The sequence below is a fragment of the Ahaetulla prasina genome, chromosome 1 (assembly GCF_028640845.1).
Source record: "Ahaetulla prasina isolate Xishuangbanna chromosome 1, ASM2864084v1, whole genome shotgun sequence".
Taxonomy (NCBI): domain Eukaryota; kingdom Metazoa; phylum Chordata; class Lepidosauria; order Squamata; family Colubridae; genus Ahaetulla; species Ahaetulla prasina.
This window is the reverse complement of record NC_080539.1, coordinates 109,488,392-109,505,083: the sequence shown is the minus strand read 5'-3', so window position 1 is coordinate 109,505,083 and position 16,692 is coordinate 109,488,392. Positions and strand designations below refer to the sequence as shown.

Sequence of the window (16,692 nt, the reverse complement as noted above, 5' to 3'; positions counted from 1 at the left end):
CTTTCCCCCCATACCATAGCCTTATATAGAGTTATTATGGGGCAAAAAGCTTGAGGAGAAGGCAGATTTTTGTCATGCATTCAGCAGAATGTTCAGGATCTGTTGAGGAATGTTGGCCAAAGTTTACATTCCTACCACTTCTCCCTCCTAACTTTGAGGCCTTCTAGTTTTCAAATCTGCAGGTTTGTTATCTTCGTAAAGCCAGCCGCACAACACCTCTGAGGGCATCCAGTATCTCTTCACTGTATAGGTGTGAAAACCAAGCAACTGACATTGTCAGGGTTGGAAGTTACTGAGGACGAATCGTGTTGAAGGATAAGTCTGCTGGAAGACAGGCAGGACGACTGACAGTGCAGGCTATGTTTCCAAAACCAGCCAAGCTGAAATGGATCGGGTTTCTGTTCACATGGGGAAGCCATCCTAGTGCCGCTAACAAGGACAGAAAGACCCGTAGCAAGCCTGTTGTCCCACACTCTTCCCAGCAGGGACTTTTTCATCACAGTGCCTGCATTTGGGTGCATTTGCCCATCACTCTTCTAATTGTATAACCGCTTCACGTCTGCCTTTAACCAACGCCCCAGGAATCTGACTTTCTTCCCAAAGAGGCAACATGATCCTCGGTTTCCTGCTTACTCTTTCTGGTCTTTGCTCCTTTCCGCTGTTGTTACTTATCCCCTTTCCTTCATCTCCCTTCCTTTGATTATTCTTTTTCTCCTTGTCTCCTTTTCAATCATATCTTAAAGCACTTTTTCCCTGCCTTCTCTTTGAGAAGCTCAAGACGGGTGATGACACCAGAGTCAATTGACAAGGGAAGGCATGTTTACCCAGTCAGCGGTGGTGGCAATAACCAGCAGCATGAACCAGAAATAATATCACCTTGACTGTCTCCTTTGCTCTCTTTCCACAATTGTATCCTTGGCTTGCTCCTATGAACAGCGGCTGGGGTGGGGAACCCCACCTGTCAATGGTACCCATGTGTTTCCCAGTTCAAAGCAGCCCGATTCCAGGACATAACGCTGTTGATCCTAAATGCAATTAGGCTGAGGGATTGCCCACGAAAATGGAGTGGAAGTTGTGAGAAAGTATAGGAAGATGCCTGCAAGGTGGAAAATGCTAGTGGTTAACTTTACAAGATACTGGGCTGAGGTTGAAATAAGCAGAATGAAAAGCAGAAGAAGCAAATTGATTGGCTTTTCTTAATTGTGATTCTGTCTCCATTTAGTATTTCTTAAACACTCCTGCAAATAGACCCTATTTCTTTGAAAGGCAACTATATTATTTCTAGATATTTACCTTTATCCACTGGATTCTTTTCTTTAGCTAGCCATTCCTACTGCAAGATCCTATAGAACCTTTCAAAGCTATTGCAGGTTCCAAACTAAGCGCTCCAAAAGTGGCCTCACTGCTGCCTTCTAGCTTAAGCTTTTCTCTGCTTCTGAGAAAGGGTGGCCTTGGGTTTTTTTTTAAAAGTGAAGTCATATTTTTAAATATGTGGTGCTTAGAATTCAATGGGGAGGGGGAAAGAAGCGGTTGACCCAAATCACTCTATAACTCTATAAAACTCTATAAAAAAGGGACAAGGGTAGGGAAACCAATCCCATGTTAAGTATGTGTGCTTGTGTACATGTAGTGTTAATCTGTCTCCAGAAATGTTCCATTTTTTTGCTTTATTCTGTGCCTCTTGTATAGAAATAGATGCTCATATCCGAAAACTTGGTAGGTATTAACTGGTTCCTATCTTAGTTTTCATGCCATTTTTTTTTCTGGGGTTAAAGTTTAAAAAGTGCAAGCAGACGCGCCAACCGTCTGCGCAGAACGATTTTTAAAAAAAATCTGTTTGCATTTTGCAAACAGTCCGTGTGCACGCTTCCTCTTTGCGCGCACGGCATCCGCGAGGCAGTCAGCAGGCACACATGCTTAGGAGCGGTTCCTGCCCAAGCTAGCTGTCCCCATCCAGCCGGGGCTGTGCAGACCTGAAGGTGCCTCCCAGCCAGCGCCAGCCCGCCGTCCTCCCACCCCCTTCTCCCTCCCCCGTCTCCCTTGTGCGCGAGAGGCGCTCGGGGCTTTCCCACGCTTCCAAGACACCCGGGAGAGCTTGGCGCTGCCACCGCTTCGCCTCATTCAGCCAATGAAGAGGGGAACAGAAGCACTTGGCAAGGAGGCCTGTCACTCACTCCTCCGCTTTCTCAATCCAGTGGTTCTCCCGGAGAGTGGGGGAGTGACTTCGTCGGCTGGGCGGGGCCTGGACCTTGAGGCTGAGCTGCACCGTGGGAAAGAGCTTCAGAAATCCGTTCGATTTCTTGGCGCCGGCTTGGGGTGGGTGGGGTGGGTGGGGATAGGCGGGCTCAATCCGGAGACTGTCCAAAAAAGAAGAAGAAGAAGAAGAAAAAAAGCCTATTCACAACCTCAAGTTCTTGCTATTTACCTCCTGATTTGAAAGCTGGACTGTCTCCTTCGGCTACGATGAAGCGACCTTGCGAGGACACTACCTCAGACAGCGATATGGACGAGACTATAGACGTAGGGAGCGAAAGTAATTATTCCGGGTAAGAAAAAGCCTTCCCCCCCCTCCTTAAACGTTCAGCCTGTGCTTGTTCTTCCTTGCAGCTCAAGGGAGGGGGGGAGGGAATTTAGGAGTGCAAGTGCCTCAGGCTTAGCGTCATGGACTCTGGACTCATGTGGATGTTTTGGGACAGCGACTAAGAGCCATCCTTGCCTTCATCCGCTGGGCTGCCTGTTGCTGTGTTTTGACTTCATGGCTCCTACATTAAGTTACCCACTACTTTCTTTATACTTTGACTGATATTTTCACTTACCCTACCGATAACCGTTTTTCCGCCGGACTTCCAAATGCAGATGTTCAGAATGACCCTGCATAAGACTGCTATTTGGGCAGAGGAAGAAGAAAGGCAGGTAGCAAAACAATTTTTATCATAGCCACCTCTATAAGTATTAGAAAAAGAGGAAGCTATAGGTTTTATTTCGGAGTATAGGAAAGAGAAAAAAAGCATTAGGAATAGGAACATCTTCAGGGGGTTGCAAGGGAATGAGTAGATGCCATTCTGCAAGATCCTGTAATAAGGAGCAAGGCTGCTCTTTCTTGAGGTTACTAGATGATGTCCAAAAAAAAAAAAGCCCTTGGATTTGAATTGATACCTTGCAAACCTTAAGTGATGTGCATTGCTGGACAGGTGGACTTGAGAAGTGAGAGGATGTATTAGAAGCCACATTGACAGAAGGTGCTTATAAAGCTGATTTGTATAATGCTTCAGGCAGTCCAGATTTTTATATTCTGTTTTTAAGACTCTTTGTTGTCAGCTGCCCTTTCCATCTTTTCTGTTGTGTAGTATTATCTATAAAGGATTCAGTGGTTTTCTCCACAGGGTCCTTTGACTGACAGTAGTTGGTGTTGTATGCCTGAAAGCATTCTAGGTTTATCTTCTGGAAAGGATGGGTGGTAAGAAATTCAAGAGAAAATGAAGTGATTTGGTTATTAGATGAGTTAGAATCTCAGTCTGATTATATTTTACTTACAATAAGGGACACTTCAACTCTTCTATCACTGCATGATGCTCTCCTGCTTGTCTAACAGTCCTTAAATTCAGATGTCTGTGATCCAGTGATTGAAGAAAGGCACTTATTAAGGCACAGTAAGATGTGCTTATAAGAGTGCTGTCAGTCAACCTTGGAATTTTAGTTGGTTATTTAGCTATAGACTTTAAAGTATCAAAAGTTCCCAGAAAAAAAAAAGGGGTCATGTTTCCTTTATTTTCTTTGAAAATAGTACAATTTAAAAAGTATTGTACTTTGTGCCTGTAGGCCTTTTTAAATATATTGTAATTAATAAAGAACCTATGAGAACGTATCATAGTGAAATTACATGTAGTTGGCTATGAAATCAGTTTTATTTTCTTCAGCTGGTAAGTAGTATTTTTTTCTAAGTTTGCTGAGATAATAGTGTTTTCCACTTGTAGATCATTGTCTAATATAATGTAGTGAATCCAAATTACCTTTCATGATGCATTTGAAATTAATCTTTATTCCTTGCTTCAGGGCATCAGACAATTCATGTTAGCTAGTATAATTATATGTGCTACATAGGTTAGTAACTCACACCTGATCACAGGCTTGACACACAGCAAATTAGCTAGTGCAGATTAACTGAACAATTAATTTTAATTAAGTTACTTTATGAAAGTCTTAAACCCAGTTTAGAGTCTTAAAAGTCAGAAGGTAAATGTAAATAGATTAAGGATCTTTGTCCTAAGGGGAAATTTAATTCAAGTCAGTATAACTGTTTGAATAAAGCCAAAAAAGAAGCTGTGCTAAACGGATAAGAGAAATAATAGGGTGTTTGCTAGGGTGTCATAAAACAAGCATAAGAGTCTATAATATTCTCTAAATAGATGAATTACAAAAAGTGTACACTTTGTTCATATTATATATTTGTTGTGTGCGTTTATTGCATCTTTACATTTATAAACTAATTTCATATATTAATTATAATGCAGAATTTATGCCTGAATGTGTGTAAATTGAAAAATAAATTCCATAGATTTTATTGAAATGTTCAGATTCCTATGTGAAGTTCTGTTCCTAACCTTTTATACCTGGATGTAATTTATGTCAAAAAATATATGCCTTGCTTTGGTTATATATTTTGCTGTAGTTAAAATGCTCAGTAAAACAGAACTCTATATCTTTCTGAGGCCACAATTTCTCATATTTTGTAAATAAACATTTTTATTATTTCTGCCATATATGTGCCATTCGGAGATGAAAGGAGGCACATGGATTTTGGATTCAAGTAATTGTGTCCTAATACAAAATGCATTGTCAGCAGCAGCTTGGAGTACTCTCATGTTCAGAATTTTAATAGTGGGGTTCTTTTAAGTATATGATTGTCAGTTTAATTATTATTTAATGATCTCTCCTAATCACTGCCTGAAACAATTTTTTTAAACACACACTTTGTGGCTTGCTAATTTAAAAGAAATGGTGAAGGGGAATTGTTTAAACTTGTATTTATATTGTTTTCAGCTTGGTTTAAAAGATTTATTTGGAGGATGGGGAGAGAGATTAACTCTTTGTAAGAAAAATAATGCACCAATGGGATCCAACACCTGACATGTCTTTTCAACTGTTTCTTAGGCCTAATGCCAGTTCTGTGATCCGGTCAAATTCTCCTATCACAACATCTCAGATTATGGCCAGGAAAAAAAGAAGAGGGGTAAGGAATTCCCTCTAGTGTATTTGTAATATAACATTTGCAGTTGTGTAAATATTTGCTCTTCCTATAGTTTTAATGCTTACATGCTCATATGCTTTTTGTTTTTATTGGAATAGATTATAGAGAAAAGGCGCCGTGATCGTATTAATAACAGTTTATCTGAACTGAGGCGACTTGTACCAACTGCTTTTGAAAAACAAGTAAGCATAATAAATAAATGAATCTGTATGTCATTTTGTTGTGTCTTTCATAGAGCTCATGAAAGACTGAATGTGCCCGATCTGACAGAGCAGGCATTTCAATAAAATGCCCTGTTGTGGCAAACATATGAAAAGCAAAACTGCAAAGCTGTAAAATATTTTCATTCTATTATTCGCTACTCTTATGAGCAAGAATGCCTATGCTGTTTCTGATTTTTTAGCTCTTCCTATTGTTTTATCTGGTAAAGTTTTAAACATATGACAAGTTCTCTTCTGGATAAATTCTACAGTAGCGTTGTATTTTTCCCATTAGTTTTTCTAGGCCAGTTACTATTTTAAGAGTCATTATAATTGGCTGGATTTTTAAAAAGGTATAGAAAAAAAATTCTCATGTAATGTGTGTTACTCATGCTATATTTGAAATGACTCAAAATCAATATTTTAAATGGAAATTTTCCCAAAAGGTTCACATGAAAAAGGACTAATACTCTACTTTCAGAATTGTCCCAACAATCAAAGCAAATATTTTTCTCTATTATGTGAACATACTGATTTGAAAGATACATGGTAGGACGGGAAATAAAATGTTTAACTTTGTTTTGCATAGTTTTATCCTTACCTTAAAAAAACAACAACCTTAAAAACAATTAGTTCAGGACATTTTACAACAACTGATGCAACTAATTTCAGCCTTTAATTTCTGAGTACTGTATACTTTTCTTCAAAAATATAATAAGTACCCAATTTAAAAATTACAATTGTTCAGAATAAAGATTCTTCTGAAGTCATAATTATCAGGAATGAAATAACTTCAGATTTGAAGGACAAATTTTATTCAACCCTCTGCCATCCTCAATTTTTCCAAATAATTGATAATTAGCCAAAAACTCTACAAGTTGAAGAGGTGAACAGATATCCACCCCAGATCTATGGGTGGATCCTGAATCAGCTTGGACACCAGGAACAATTTATACTACATGTTAGAAAATAAAATAAAACTCTTGATAAGTTTGTGAAGTAAAGAAAAGAATGATTTCTTAAGTATGGTAATTTTGAGTAATAAGTTAGGAGGTTTTGGGTACATCGTCCAATTCTGGTTATGTCTGAAACCTCAGAAAATAGAAGATTCAATAAATCAACAGCTTCAACTCTTTAGGATTCTATCACTAGGTAATTTACAACATAAATGTCGGTGAAAGTTTTGGAATACATGTTTAATGATAGATTTTCTGCCTTTGCCCACAAAAAAGAAATGCTATATCATACCTAGCGATCAACCTGCATGCAATCAACATGTGATCCACATTGATCCAAAAGGATCCTCTAACTACAAAAAAAATATTTTAAGGCATCCCTTACTTATTGTGCAGGTATTTTATCTCCTATGCTAGGTAGAGATTATAGACTTGTATTCTGAGATATTTAGAAGGTAGTAGGTTAGGAACAGATATTTTAAGAAATATATGCCTTACCCTTTAAAGATGCAAGGGTAACTAGGAAAATATAAATTACCATTAGAAATATTTGCATTTCAGTTTAGGACCTTACTATAGATTATTTCACTTAGTGGGTAAACCTGAATTTTACATTGTAAGTAACTTAATATCAGTAAGATCTTACATCCTGCTTTTAGGATTTTCAGTTCAGCTATGTATACAATATACTCCACTCAATTTCACCACAACTTTTGCCTCCTAATTTTCTTTAGCAAATAGCTTTTAACATTTTTTGTTTCTAATGAGCGTCCTTTATATTCATTTTTCTAGGGCAGTTACATTTTCTTTTATATCAGTGTTTATATCTATTTTTGATGTACTTCTGAAAAAATCACAACCATGGTGGGACCTCCCCATTATTATTCCAGTTGATCCCATTTTAGTTCAGTTACTTTTGGCATTTACCACCTCACTTTGTAAGGGAAGTGTCCCATTAAGAAAGCTGTACCATTAAAAATACAATAAATATTGTGGCTTAGGCCTCAGATCACTTTCTCTTTCTGTTCTTTGACTCAAGTGATAGTTTATTTTATGGTTAGAGAACAGATTGTACACATAATGTAGATATGAGGTAATAAACTAATTATACTGTAATGTAAAAAAAATTAACAATAAATAAGTAAAACTTCTTTCCTGGTGGTCACGCTTTATCTTGAGCAATTTGCAAAGGGCTCTGTTTTGGAGGTGTTTTTGGCCAGACAAAGAAACCAGGACAAAAGCCAACAGTTATTAATTTCAGTACATATTTACTTTTAGAAAATCACGAACATCGTAAAGCAAGGCTTTTAGAGACCTTGGAAACTACTCAGGAACAAGTAATTATAATTCTGCACTATATGAAAAAGAATAATATTGAGAAGCGGACAAAACGTAATTTGAGGAATATAGAGTAAACTAAATTTTAGAAAACAATTTAAATACCAGCACATGTGTGTGCGCGTGCGCTCACTTTATAACAGTAACATTTAATGTAATTAAAGCCCTTTTGAAATCAATTTTTAAATGACCCGAAGCCAGATCATCATAGCTGCTTTATCTTGATCTAAAATGGCTGTTATTAATTATTTTAATCGTATTGCTATGGAAAGTTGATGTAATCTCATCCAAAGAAATGTTGCATGTCTACTCTGTACTGGGGGTATTACTTAAATATTCATTTGCAAGCTTGCATGATTTACATTTAGAAGAGAAAGTTACTAGTTTAACTCAAACTTCATGAAATTATGCAATAAAATGAGAGAACAAAAGATACTGATTAGTTAAAGAAAGAAGGAACTTTAAATGGCATCATCACTAACAAGAATGAGTTATTTAGAACCAGAGTTATTTAGAACTAATGGTACTAAATTATTATTAATATCCAAAACATGTTAGATTAGGAAGTTGTTCAGTTATTGGTATATTTAAGCAAGGAGAAAATGATTGTCTTAAAGACTTTTCCCAACTTGCACATGACCTCAGGAAAAATATGCCAAGACACTATCTTTCTTTGCTTGTGTTCCCAAGATGTCCCATCATTTCATCCTATGAATGAGATAAGCTTAATCGTGTCCCAGTGCTTCAGGTGTGTTTCATCCTTTATTCCAACTCTAAGGGGAACCCATGGTATATAAAACCAGTCTTGTGATTTGTTATCCATGTGAGGAATTTGTTTGGGAATGGGGATATCAATTTTCACACTAGTGTACTTTACTCTGGACAGATGGATAGGACTTCATATTAGCAGTAGGGAAAAGGCCAAATATTATTTCTAAGAGATCAATTTCGTTAAACCTGAATATATATGTACACATAATTAATTGTAGATTAAAAGCCAATGGATTGCTAAACCCATCCTCATGCCTACATTCATCTGCAGCTGGGGGAGGGTGTAAAAATGAATGGTAGCCACAACCATGCAGTAAGAGACCATCCCCTTTTTTGTGTCTATTGCAAATAAAAACAAAATGCTGGGCGCCTTCCACACATATCTCTGATCATGACAACTGTTAATCCGCCATCACTCTTTCTCCCAGGGACTGTTGGCTAATATGGAAACAGGTTAACCAGAACTTTGAAGTGATTCTCTGCCCAAAAGGAAAACAAGATTAGGCTAGAACTAAAACATGGCGTTTCACCATACTATAGATTCATATGAATAGTGTTCCAGTATTTGCATATGCCTTTTTAAAAATGGAAATAAATCAATAAAACTAGCTTTGGTTTTGCTTTACATGGAGCTGAAGTTCACCATAGCTGATAGTTGGGCCCTATTTGGTATGAAGTTTTCCTGCACCTGGAAGGATTGCCATTGTTTATGGCAGTTTTCATTTGTTTCATTTGGTCATATAAAGAATCCATTGTGGATTTTGCAAACGTTTTCATTAGGGTTATATGCTGACTGTGCCGAGTCTGATATTGAGCTCTATAGCTCTACTCTCTATATTATCATTGTCTATGCTTTTCCACGCTCCATAGAAGCACATGCATTATATATGTCACGTTATGCAGTGTGATATATAGTGCTTGTGTGTAATAGTAAAGTCTGGACTACAGATGCTCAGTAGAAGAATTAAACCGAGAATGCTCTAATGGTTGGGAAAATTGAAACCATAAGATGGAGCTCAAAAGGGAGGATACCAAATCAAAGCACACAGTACTTTTAAGCCTTTATTGTTTGTGCCTCTTATCTCAAAGGGATCTGCCAAATTAGAAAAAGCAGAAATCCTGCAAATGACAGTGGATCATTTGAAGATGCTCCAGGCGACAGGCGGGAAAGGTAAGGAACTGATTTTCTACTGTGAGTAGGGTAAACCTTTGCAAACACCCCTGGCAGTTCTAGATTAAAGGAGTGGAAATTGGTGCTCAAGGCAGAGTTGAACTCGTGGGAAAGAACTACTGGGACAAAAGGAGCACTTGACCCTGAGCTTGTGTTGGCTTTCATAACACTGTGGGAGAGTAAAGACTCCATTCAGAGGCAGTCCAGTCAGAGATCTGTTTGGGGTTTCCAAAGAGCACAGCAATCGGCACAAGAGAGACAAAACAAATACCCCAAACATAAACAAAGAGGGCTGCGGCCACTATTGTGAGGCATGAAACAAAACCAAATTTAAAATTCATTATGCAGTTGCTATACCACGGGAAGTGGATCCAGAGGAAACTTTCCGTATTGTTTATGCATTGCCCTTTGTTCTAGAAAGAATGTTTTCCATGAAAAATTAGACTGCACCGTTCATAACCAGAACAACATCTAAGTTTGCATCTTCTGGTAGCTAAAGAGGAAACTCAATATTACTGGGAAAAAGGGGGGAAAGATCCACCGTAAGTGCTGGCTTTTTTGTTGGCTGACACGTTTCTCTTGTGGAATTGAGAATGTAGTGCATACAGAATGTGGCTTTATGTGGATTTAGAGAACAGTTTTGTAATGTTTTAAACACTCAAAAAATTAAATATGCGGGGTGCTTTGAACACTCCACATAGTAAGATGTTGATGATGATTTGTGGATCGAGGCTTGATCAGAGTCCTCATTATTTAGCAGCAGATTTTAGCTTTGATTGCTGCAATTATATCTCTCTATCCCATAATTCTGTCTTGTTTTTCATAAGGGTTAATCAAATCGTACGAAAAGTGGGGGCAAAACTAATACATATAAAGGGGATATGCTTCAGCAATTATTTTTGACAATTTGCATAAAGGCAGTGCAAAGAATGCATCATCTCTATGCAATGTTTACTGTATTTCTAAAACTGGGTATTTTCAAGCTAATTATATTTTCTTGTGTAGCTTGTCTGTGAAGAAGGGGATTTATGATTTTCATCAGTCTAAGCAGCAATCATTTTATCAGGAATTATTTTCTAAAAAATATGGCTATTCATCAGCTCGTTCATATGATTTCCATCCTTCCTAACAAGTAGTTGCCAAGAGTTGTATTACTAGTTTCCATTTGCAAATTTATGATCATATTGGGCTGTTTTTCCCATATTGGAAAAGGATAGCACGTGGTATATGTATTTGAAATTCCATTGGTCTAACATCTGAGCAAGCTGCATGTATAGGATATAAAAACAGGAGGATTTGAAAACAAGAAACAAAGGTGCTTTATAAATACGTACGTAAGAAATTAGTTTTTTTAATTTATTTTTCTTTAGTATTTCTGGGGAGAGAATTTAAGGCTATGATTCTGCAGGGAGGGATCTATGATCCTCTACGCCATGTATCCTCTTGAATTAAGTAAACTTAGTACATAGCTTAGTCCTAATCCATTATAGTACATTGATTGCTGCTTTACATAAAAAGTAACTAGAGCTATGTTAGTTATTTCGAATATAGCAATTAGTATACAAAAAAAGTAAAGTTTGACAAAGTAAGACAATTCAATTCATTTTCAGGAGTTTATATTTTGATTAAAAGAAGCCATTGAGAATTGTTTAAGTCCTATTCTTTTAATAGCAAGAATGTGTAATCACATTCTTCAGAATTACTTTTTGGGAGGAAACTAGTTTTAGATCTATCTCTCATTTTTATTGCTTTAATAAAAATACTGCTTTGCTTTATTTTTTAAAAAAATGAGAATATTTTTAAACAAGTAAAAGATAAACACGAAAATAGAAAATGAAGTTAAGAGGTGACTGCCTCAACATGCTGGTATCAAATTCTAAAGCTACAAAAATGGTCACCAATCACTGGTTTTACAACAGTATTTTCCTCACAATTGCATAAGCAAAGAAATAATACGTTATGTGACATTCAGTTAAGCAATTGAAGTTTTTATATAACGTGTGAATGCCTTTTAGATAGCACCAATAATGATTGCAAAAATTGTATTATTTAATAGTAATATAATTTGCTTTAGATTCAGTGTAAATATTTAATGCAAGTCCAGCTAAAGTGAGTAGAACATACATAAAAAACACTGGTGTTTTCTAGAGAAATGTTCACTAAAGGAAGAAGTAGGACTCCTAAAATTATCAGACCTGGCTATTGAGGCCTAGAGTATATGAAGATGCAATCACTACAGAGGAAAGGTCCTTACCAGTAAATAGTCTATCACCTCTAGTGGTGGTGACATTTGCTCTGTAATTGTTGCTGCTGCTGTTATTATTAATTACGGTGGGTAACACAATCAGACAGCGGTTTAAATTGGATTTGGGATTTTTATCCACCTATTTAGTCCTTCCCAAGGACCTGGGATAGGCAGATGTTTGACAGTGTTAAAGATATTGTTGAAGGATGTTAGCTGTTCCAAGTGAAGCTGCCTTTTGTAGTTGACTAATGGTGATGTCATCAGTGCTGATGGTGGTTCAAGTGCTGCTCCAGTTGTATTGGAATCACACTCTTGGCACCACCTTTGCTTTCTTTTGCCATAGTCATTCTACTACTGTTTGCAGGTCTTCATATTTTGTGATCTCCAGTTCTTTCTCTTCTGTTCTGCTGTCTCTAGGTATTGCCCCTTCCATTATTATGATGTTTTTGTTACTAATATTATTACAGGTGGTTCTTCAGTTATGATCATAATTGAGTCCAAAATTTCTGTACTTAAGCGAGACCTTTGTTAAGTGAATTTTGCCCAATTTTACAACCTTTCTTGTGAACCACTGCAGTTGCTAAAGTTAGTGACTGTTGTTTAAGGGTGATCACATGACTCTGTGACATTACATCCCACTGCCGGGATACTGCAGCTGTCATAAATATGAACCAGTGTCTGAATTTTGATTACATGACCATCCTGTAATTCATCCAGCAGATTTCCAGAGCTAGCTGAATCTATATCATCTTAGTCTTGGTCCAGCACCTTAACCAGTACAATTCAATGCCTTATAAATAGCCCAGTGACTTGAGTACTACTGTATACTGTTTCTGAACTACAGCTGAATAAGGGTGGAGGCTTTGTATTTATTGCGCTTACGCTTATTTTATTTATTGATTTATTTGTTTTATTGATTGATTAGATTTATACTCTGCCCATTTCACTGTCTAGCAATTTGGGAAGTTCCACCTTTTGTCTGAGTATCCAAGGCAGTGGGGATCTCCCCTCATTTTATCTTAGACTTAAACTTAGAATAACTTTTATTGTCACTTTGAATATATACTGATCGTCATACATTAAGATGAAATTTCATAGCATACAGCTCTCAAAAGTAACCACCTCCAATATACACTACATAAACATGACTAAATGCATGCATACATGCATACATATATACATACATATGCATATACCTACATATATCTTTTCAATAGCTCTGTGAATATAAGGAGCAGGATTTTACAGCCAAACTTTTCAATACAGGTAGTTCTTGAGTTACACCAGTTCATTTAGTGACCGTTCAAAGTTACAACGGCACTGAAAAAAGTGACTTATGACCCCATGGTCATGTAATCAAAATTTGAATGCTTGGCAGCTGACATTTATGATGGTTGCAGTGTCCCTGGATCACGTGATCACCTTTTCCAACCTTCTGACAAGCAAAGTCAATGAGGAAACCAGATTCACTTAACAACCGTGTTATTAATTTAACCACCAATAGTATTTGTAAGTATTTCATGCAGGCATGGGCTTTTATCAGTCACAGGGTGAAAAGTATCATAATAGAAGTTCAGTTCTAGATTTTAAAAGTTTTTTTAAATGGTTATCCCTGAGATGACAACTTTACCAAGTTAATTTACAGTCCATCTTCACTAACATATTTCAGAACTAAAATATGTATTCCAGGCTGTGCTTTACAAGAAATACCAAAGGAAGCATCTGATAGTTAAGTGTATTTTTCTTCTGTGTTCCAGGTTATTTTGATGCTCATGCTCTGGCCATGGATTTCATTAGCATTGGGTTTCGAGAATGTTTAACCGAAGTTGCAAGATACCTGAGTTCTGTGGAAGGTCTGGACACGGCAGACCCTCTACGAGTCCGACTAGTCTCCCATCTCAGCTCATGTGCTTCTCAGAGGGAAGCCGCTGCCATGACTTCGTCCATGGCACATCATCACCATCCTCTGCACCCTCATCATTGGGCGGCTGCTTTCCATCATCTCCCTACGGCTTTATTGCAGCAGAATGGATTACATCCCTCTGACGTCTCCCCTTGCAGACTCTCCACAGCTTCAGAGGTGCCTTCCCACGGCTCGGCTCTTCTCACCGCCACTTTTGCCCATGCCGATTCTACCCTCCGAATGCCCTCAGCGGGCAGCATCGCTCCTTGCGTCCCACCACTTTCTACCTCTCTCCTCTCGCTTTCTGCCACTGTGCATGCTGCGGCAGCGGCAGCAGCTCAGAGTTTCCCTCTGTCTTTCGCTGGAGCATTCCCAATGCTTCCCCCGAGTGCGGCAGCAGCAGCAGTGGCAGCTGCTACAGCTATTAGCCCCCCATTATCTGTTTCAGCAACCGCTAACTCTCAGCAACCCAGCAGTAATGGAAACACTAAACCCTACCGACCTTGGGGTACTGAAGTTGGAGCTTTCTAGATTTTTCCTTCCCAAGGCCTTCTGCAGTTAGAACAGAAAGCTCTTGCACAAAGCTTAGGTGATGAACAGCTCAAGGAGCTGGACGAATGTTCAAGACACAGAAGAGAAAGTGAGCAACTCTGCCGTAAGAATCATCAGAATGGAGTTTTTTTTCTACTTTGTTTGAATCAGACCTCATACTGGATGACAGTGGTCTTCAAACGATATCCTGTGTCATCATTAGTGTTCTTGCTATGCATTTTTATTTGCCAGGGAAGTGGTGGATTATAGCTCACAAAATCTTCCTGAAAAACAAATGCTGTCCTAAATGCTTAAGTGCCTGCCCTGTTCTGAATAGGCAATGTGTTTATATGTGTTTCTTTGCATTTTTTTCTCTAAGGCTAAACCACCAGGCAAGCCTGAAAACGATGCTGGAGAGAAAACAATAGAATTTGGATTCAGATAATAAGATCCAGAATAGGGATACAATTTCTGAATAAATACTTCTGCACATAGTAAGGTGGCAGTCCTTTAGCATCAGTGGGACCCCACCAAAATAACTGTATGCGGAGTTGGATTTTAAGAATAACAAGGTTGCTGAGATCATATATACTTAATCTCATCTAGTTTACCTTCGTTGTGCAGATCTATCAAATGTCTGCAGTGTAATCTTGATAAAAGCACTAAACTTTCAGCGTGGTTTAAGAAATTACAAGCTTCCTGGCACTTTCTGTAAAACCGTTGGTATCAAATTGTACCTAAGTGTGCGTAAGTTTACCACCAGTTCTATACTGATGCATTTTGATAAAGTCTGGCTCATTTTTGCAAGCTGGGAAACAGCTTCCTTTAGATTAGACTCCTTTTTTGTCACAGAAAGAGGTATGATTAAATAGCTACAATACTTTACCCTTCGGCCATTTTCTTTTCTTCCGTTCAATCATATCTGATTGAAAACTGGCTTTCATTAGAGCTCAATTTGGCTCTCTTTGGCTGTACCATACCTGAAAAATTAGGGCAATTGTATTCCAGGAGATCTGGAAGTAACTAGACTGCCAAAGGCTGAGTTGTTGGTAGCAGCAAACGTGAACTTTTGGGTTAGTTTCTGTTGCTGCCATTTGGTTTCCTTTTTTTTTCTTTTCTTTTTTTGTACGGGTTCAGTTCCCAACCCAGAAAATGTAAGTTATGTTTTTTTTAACTACCCATACAAGTAGTACTATAAAAATGTTTTGCTTTGTTATTAGTATTACAGCAACATGAAATAACACAAGTATTTTTATTCATTGACTCAAGAGCTAGAGTTAATGATGGGGGAGGGAAAGTTAAATGAAAGCACAGCATGTATTATGCACTTCATTTCTCTGCTGTGTGGAGAAAGCAATAAACAGAATGTTAAACATTATACAAATGTACTTTTAAAATATTTGTTTTAAAAATACTGTTCCTAGTTGGAGGAGGGGCAAATTGTTCATTATTTTGGTAACCCTTTTTTCTATGCAAAAGTTTTTATGTATCACTTATTAAATGAAGTCTTTTTTTGACTGACTTCCAGATATTGTCTTGATATGACCAGTGAAAGGGAAGAAATTGAATGTGTTAAAAGTTAATGCAAGTCCAGATGGTGGTAGCTTCCTGGAGCGGTTGCATTGTGTTACACAACTAAAAGTGCACACAGTCTCACTTAAGGTTCTATTCAATTTAGTTTCTTATATGTGGTGAAATTATGCAAAATACAATTTGGTATCCAAATCAATACTAACTTGGGGCTGAATAAGTGATAAGCACACAATTACCCATTGCATGTTTGCTAAGTTGTTGATGCAAGTGGAAACTACAGTGATCATAACTTTGAATGGGAAAGTCATAATGTTAGGCTGCAACTTTTGTTCCTATATTAGTCTACCCCAAAACTGTTTTTTTCGTCTTCTGAAAAAAAGCTGCCATTAATAATAGTAGTTTTCTTCTTGGGTTAAATATCAGCTGCATGGAGCTTGATCTGAATTAAGGAGGATTAAATCTATTTTCCCTCTACTACATCGTCCCATGTTCTCATCTTCACTCCAGGGCTGCCCCATGAGGAACTGCTTTTTAGTCTAGCTTCCATTTGTCTTTATAATGATTGAAATTGTGCTTAAACTTATCCATCATAGCCTAATGTGTTGAGTGGCAGCTCTTGAGAATTTCTACATCTGTGTCCAAAGGAGTAGCCATGCAAAGCAAGAAAATAATAAATAGTGTTCACATTTGCAGCTTGTGGTGGATTAGCCAATCAAAAAAGAAAAAATCTTCCAAGAACCCAGCTCAGGATTCCCAAGGAACTAGAAAGTTACAGAAATGTTTCCTGCAGCCTATA

At 37.6% G+C, this 16,692-nt stretch overlaps 1 protein-coding gene across 2 annotated transcripts in view; it reads left to right on the top strand.

Annotated features, from left to right (window-relative positions):
* HEY2 (hes related family bHLH transcription factor with YRPW motif 2) overlaps positions 1-15,884 on the top strand; it is a 133,170-nt gene extending 117,286 nt beyond the window's left edge. The window contains exons 2-6 of one of the 2 annotated variants that reach the window (XM_058172352.1): positions 2,368-2,546; positions 5,152-5,230; positions 5,347-5,430; positions 9,603-9,684; positions 13,687-15,884. In XM_058172352.1, coding sequence (XP_058028335.1) covers positions 2,464-2,546; positions 5,152-5,230; positions 5,347-5,430; positions 9,603-9,684; positions 13,687-14,363 — 1,005 coding nt within the window. In that variant the 5' untranslated portion in view covers positions 2,368-2,463 and the 3' untranslated portion in view covers positions 14,364-15,884. Of the gene's footprint in view, positions 1-2,367; positions 2,547-2,689; positions 2,914-5,151; positions 5,231-5,346; positions 5,431-9,602; positions 9,685-13,686 lie in introns of those variants that run through there. The other variant, XM_058172361.1, reaches the window with a different exon arrangement.
* Positions 15,885-16,692: the final 808 nt, after the last annotated feature.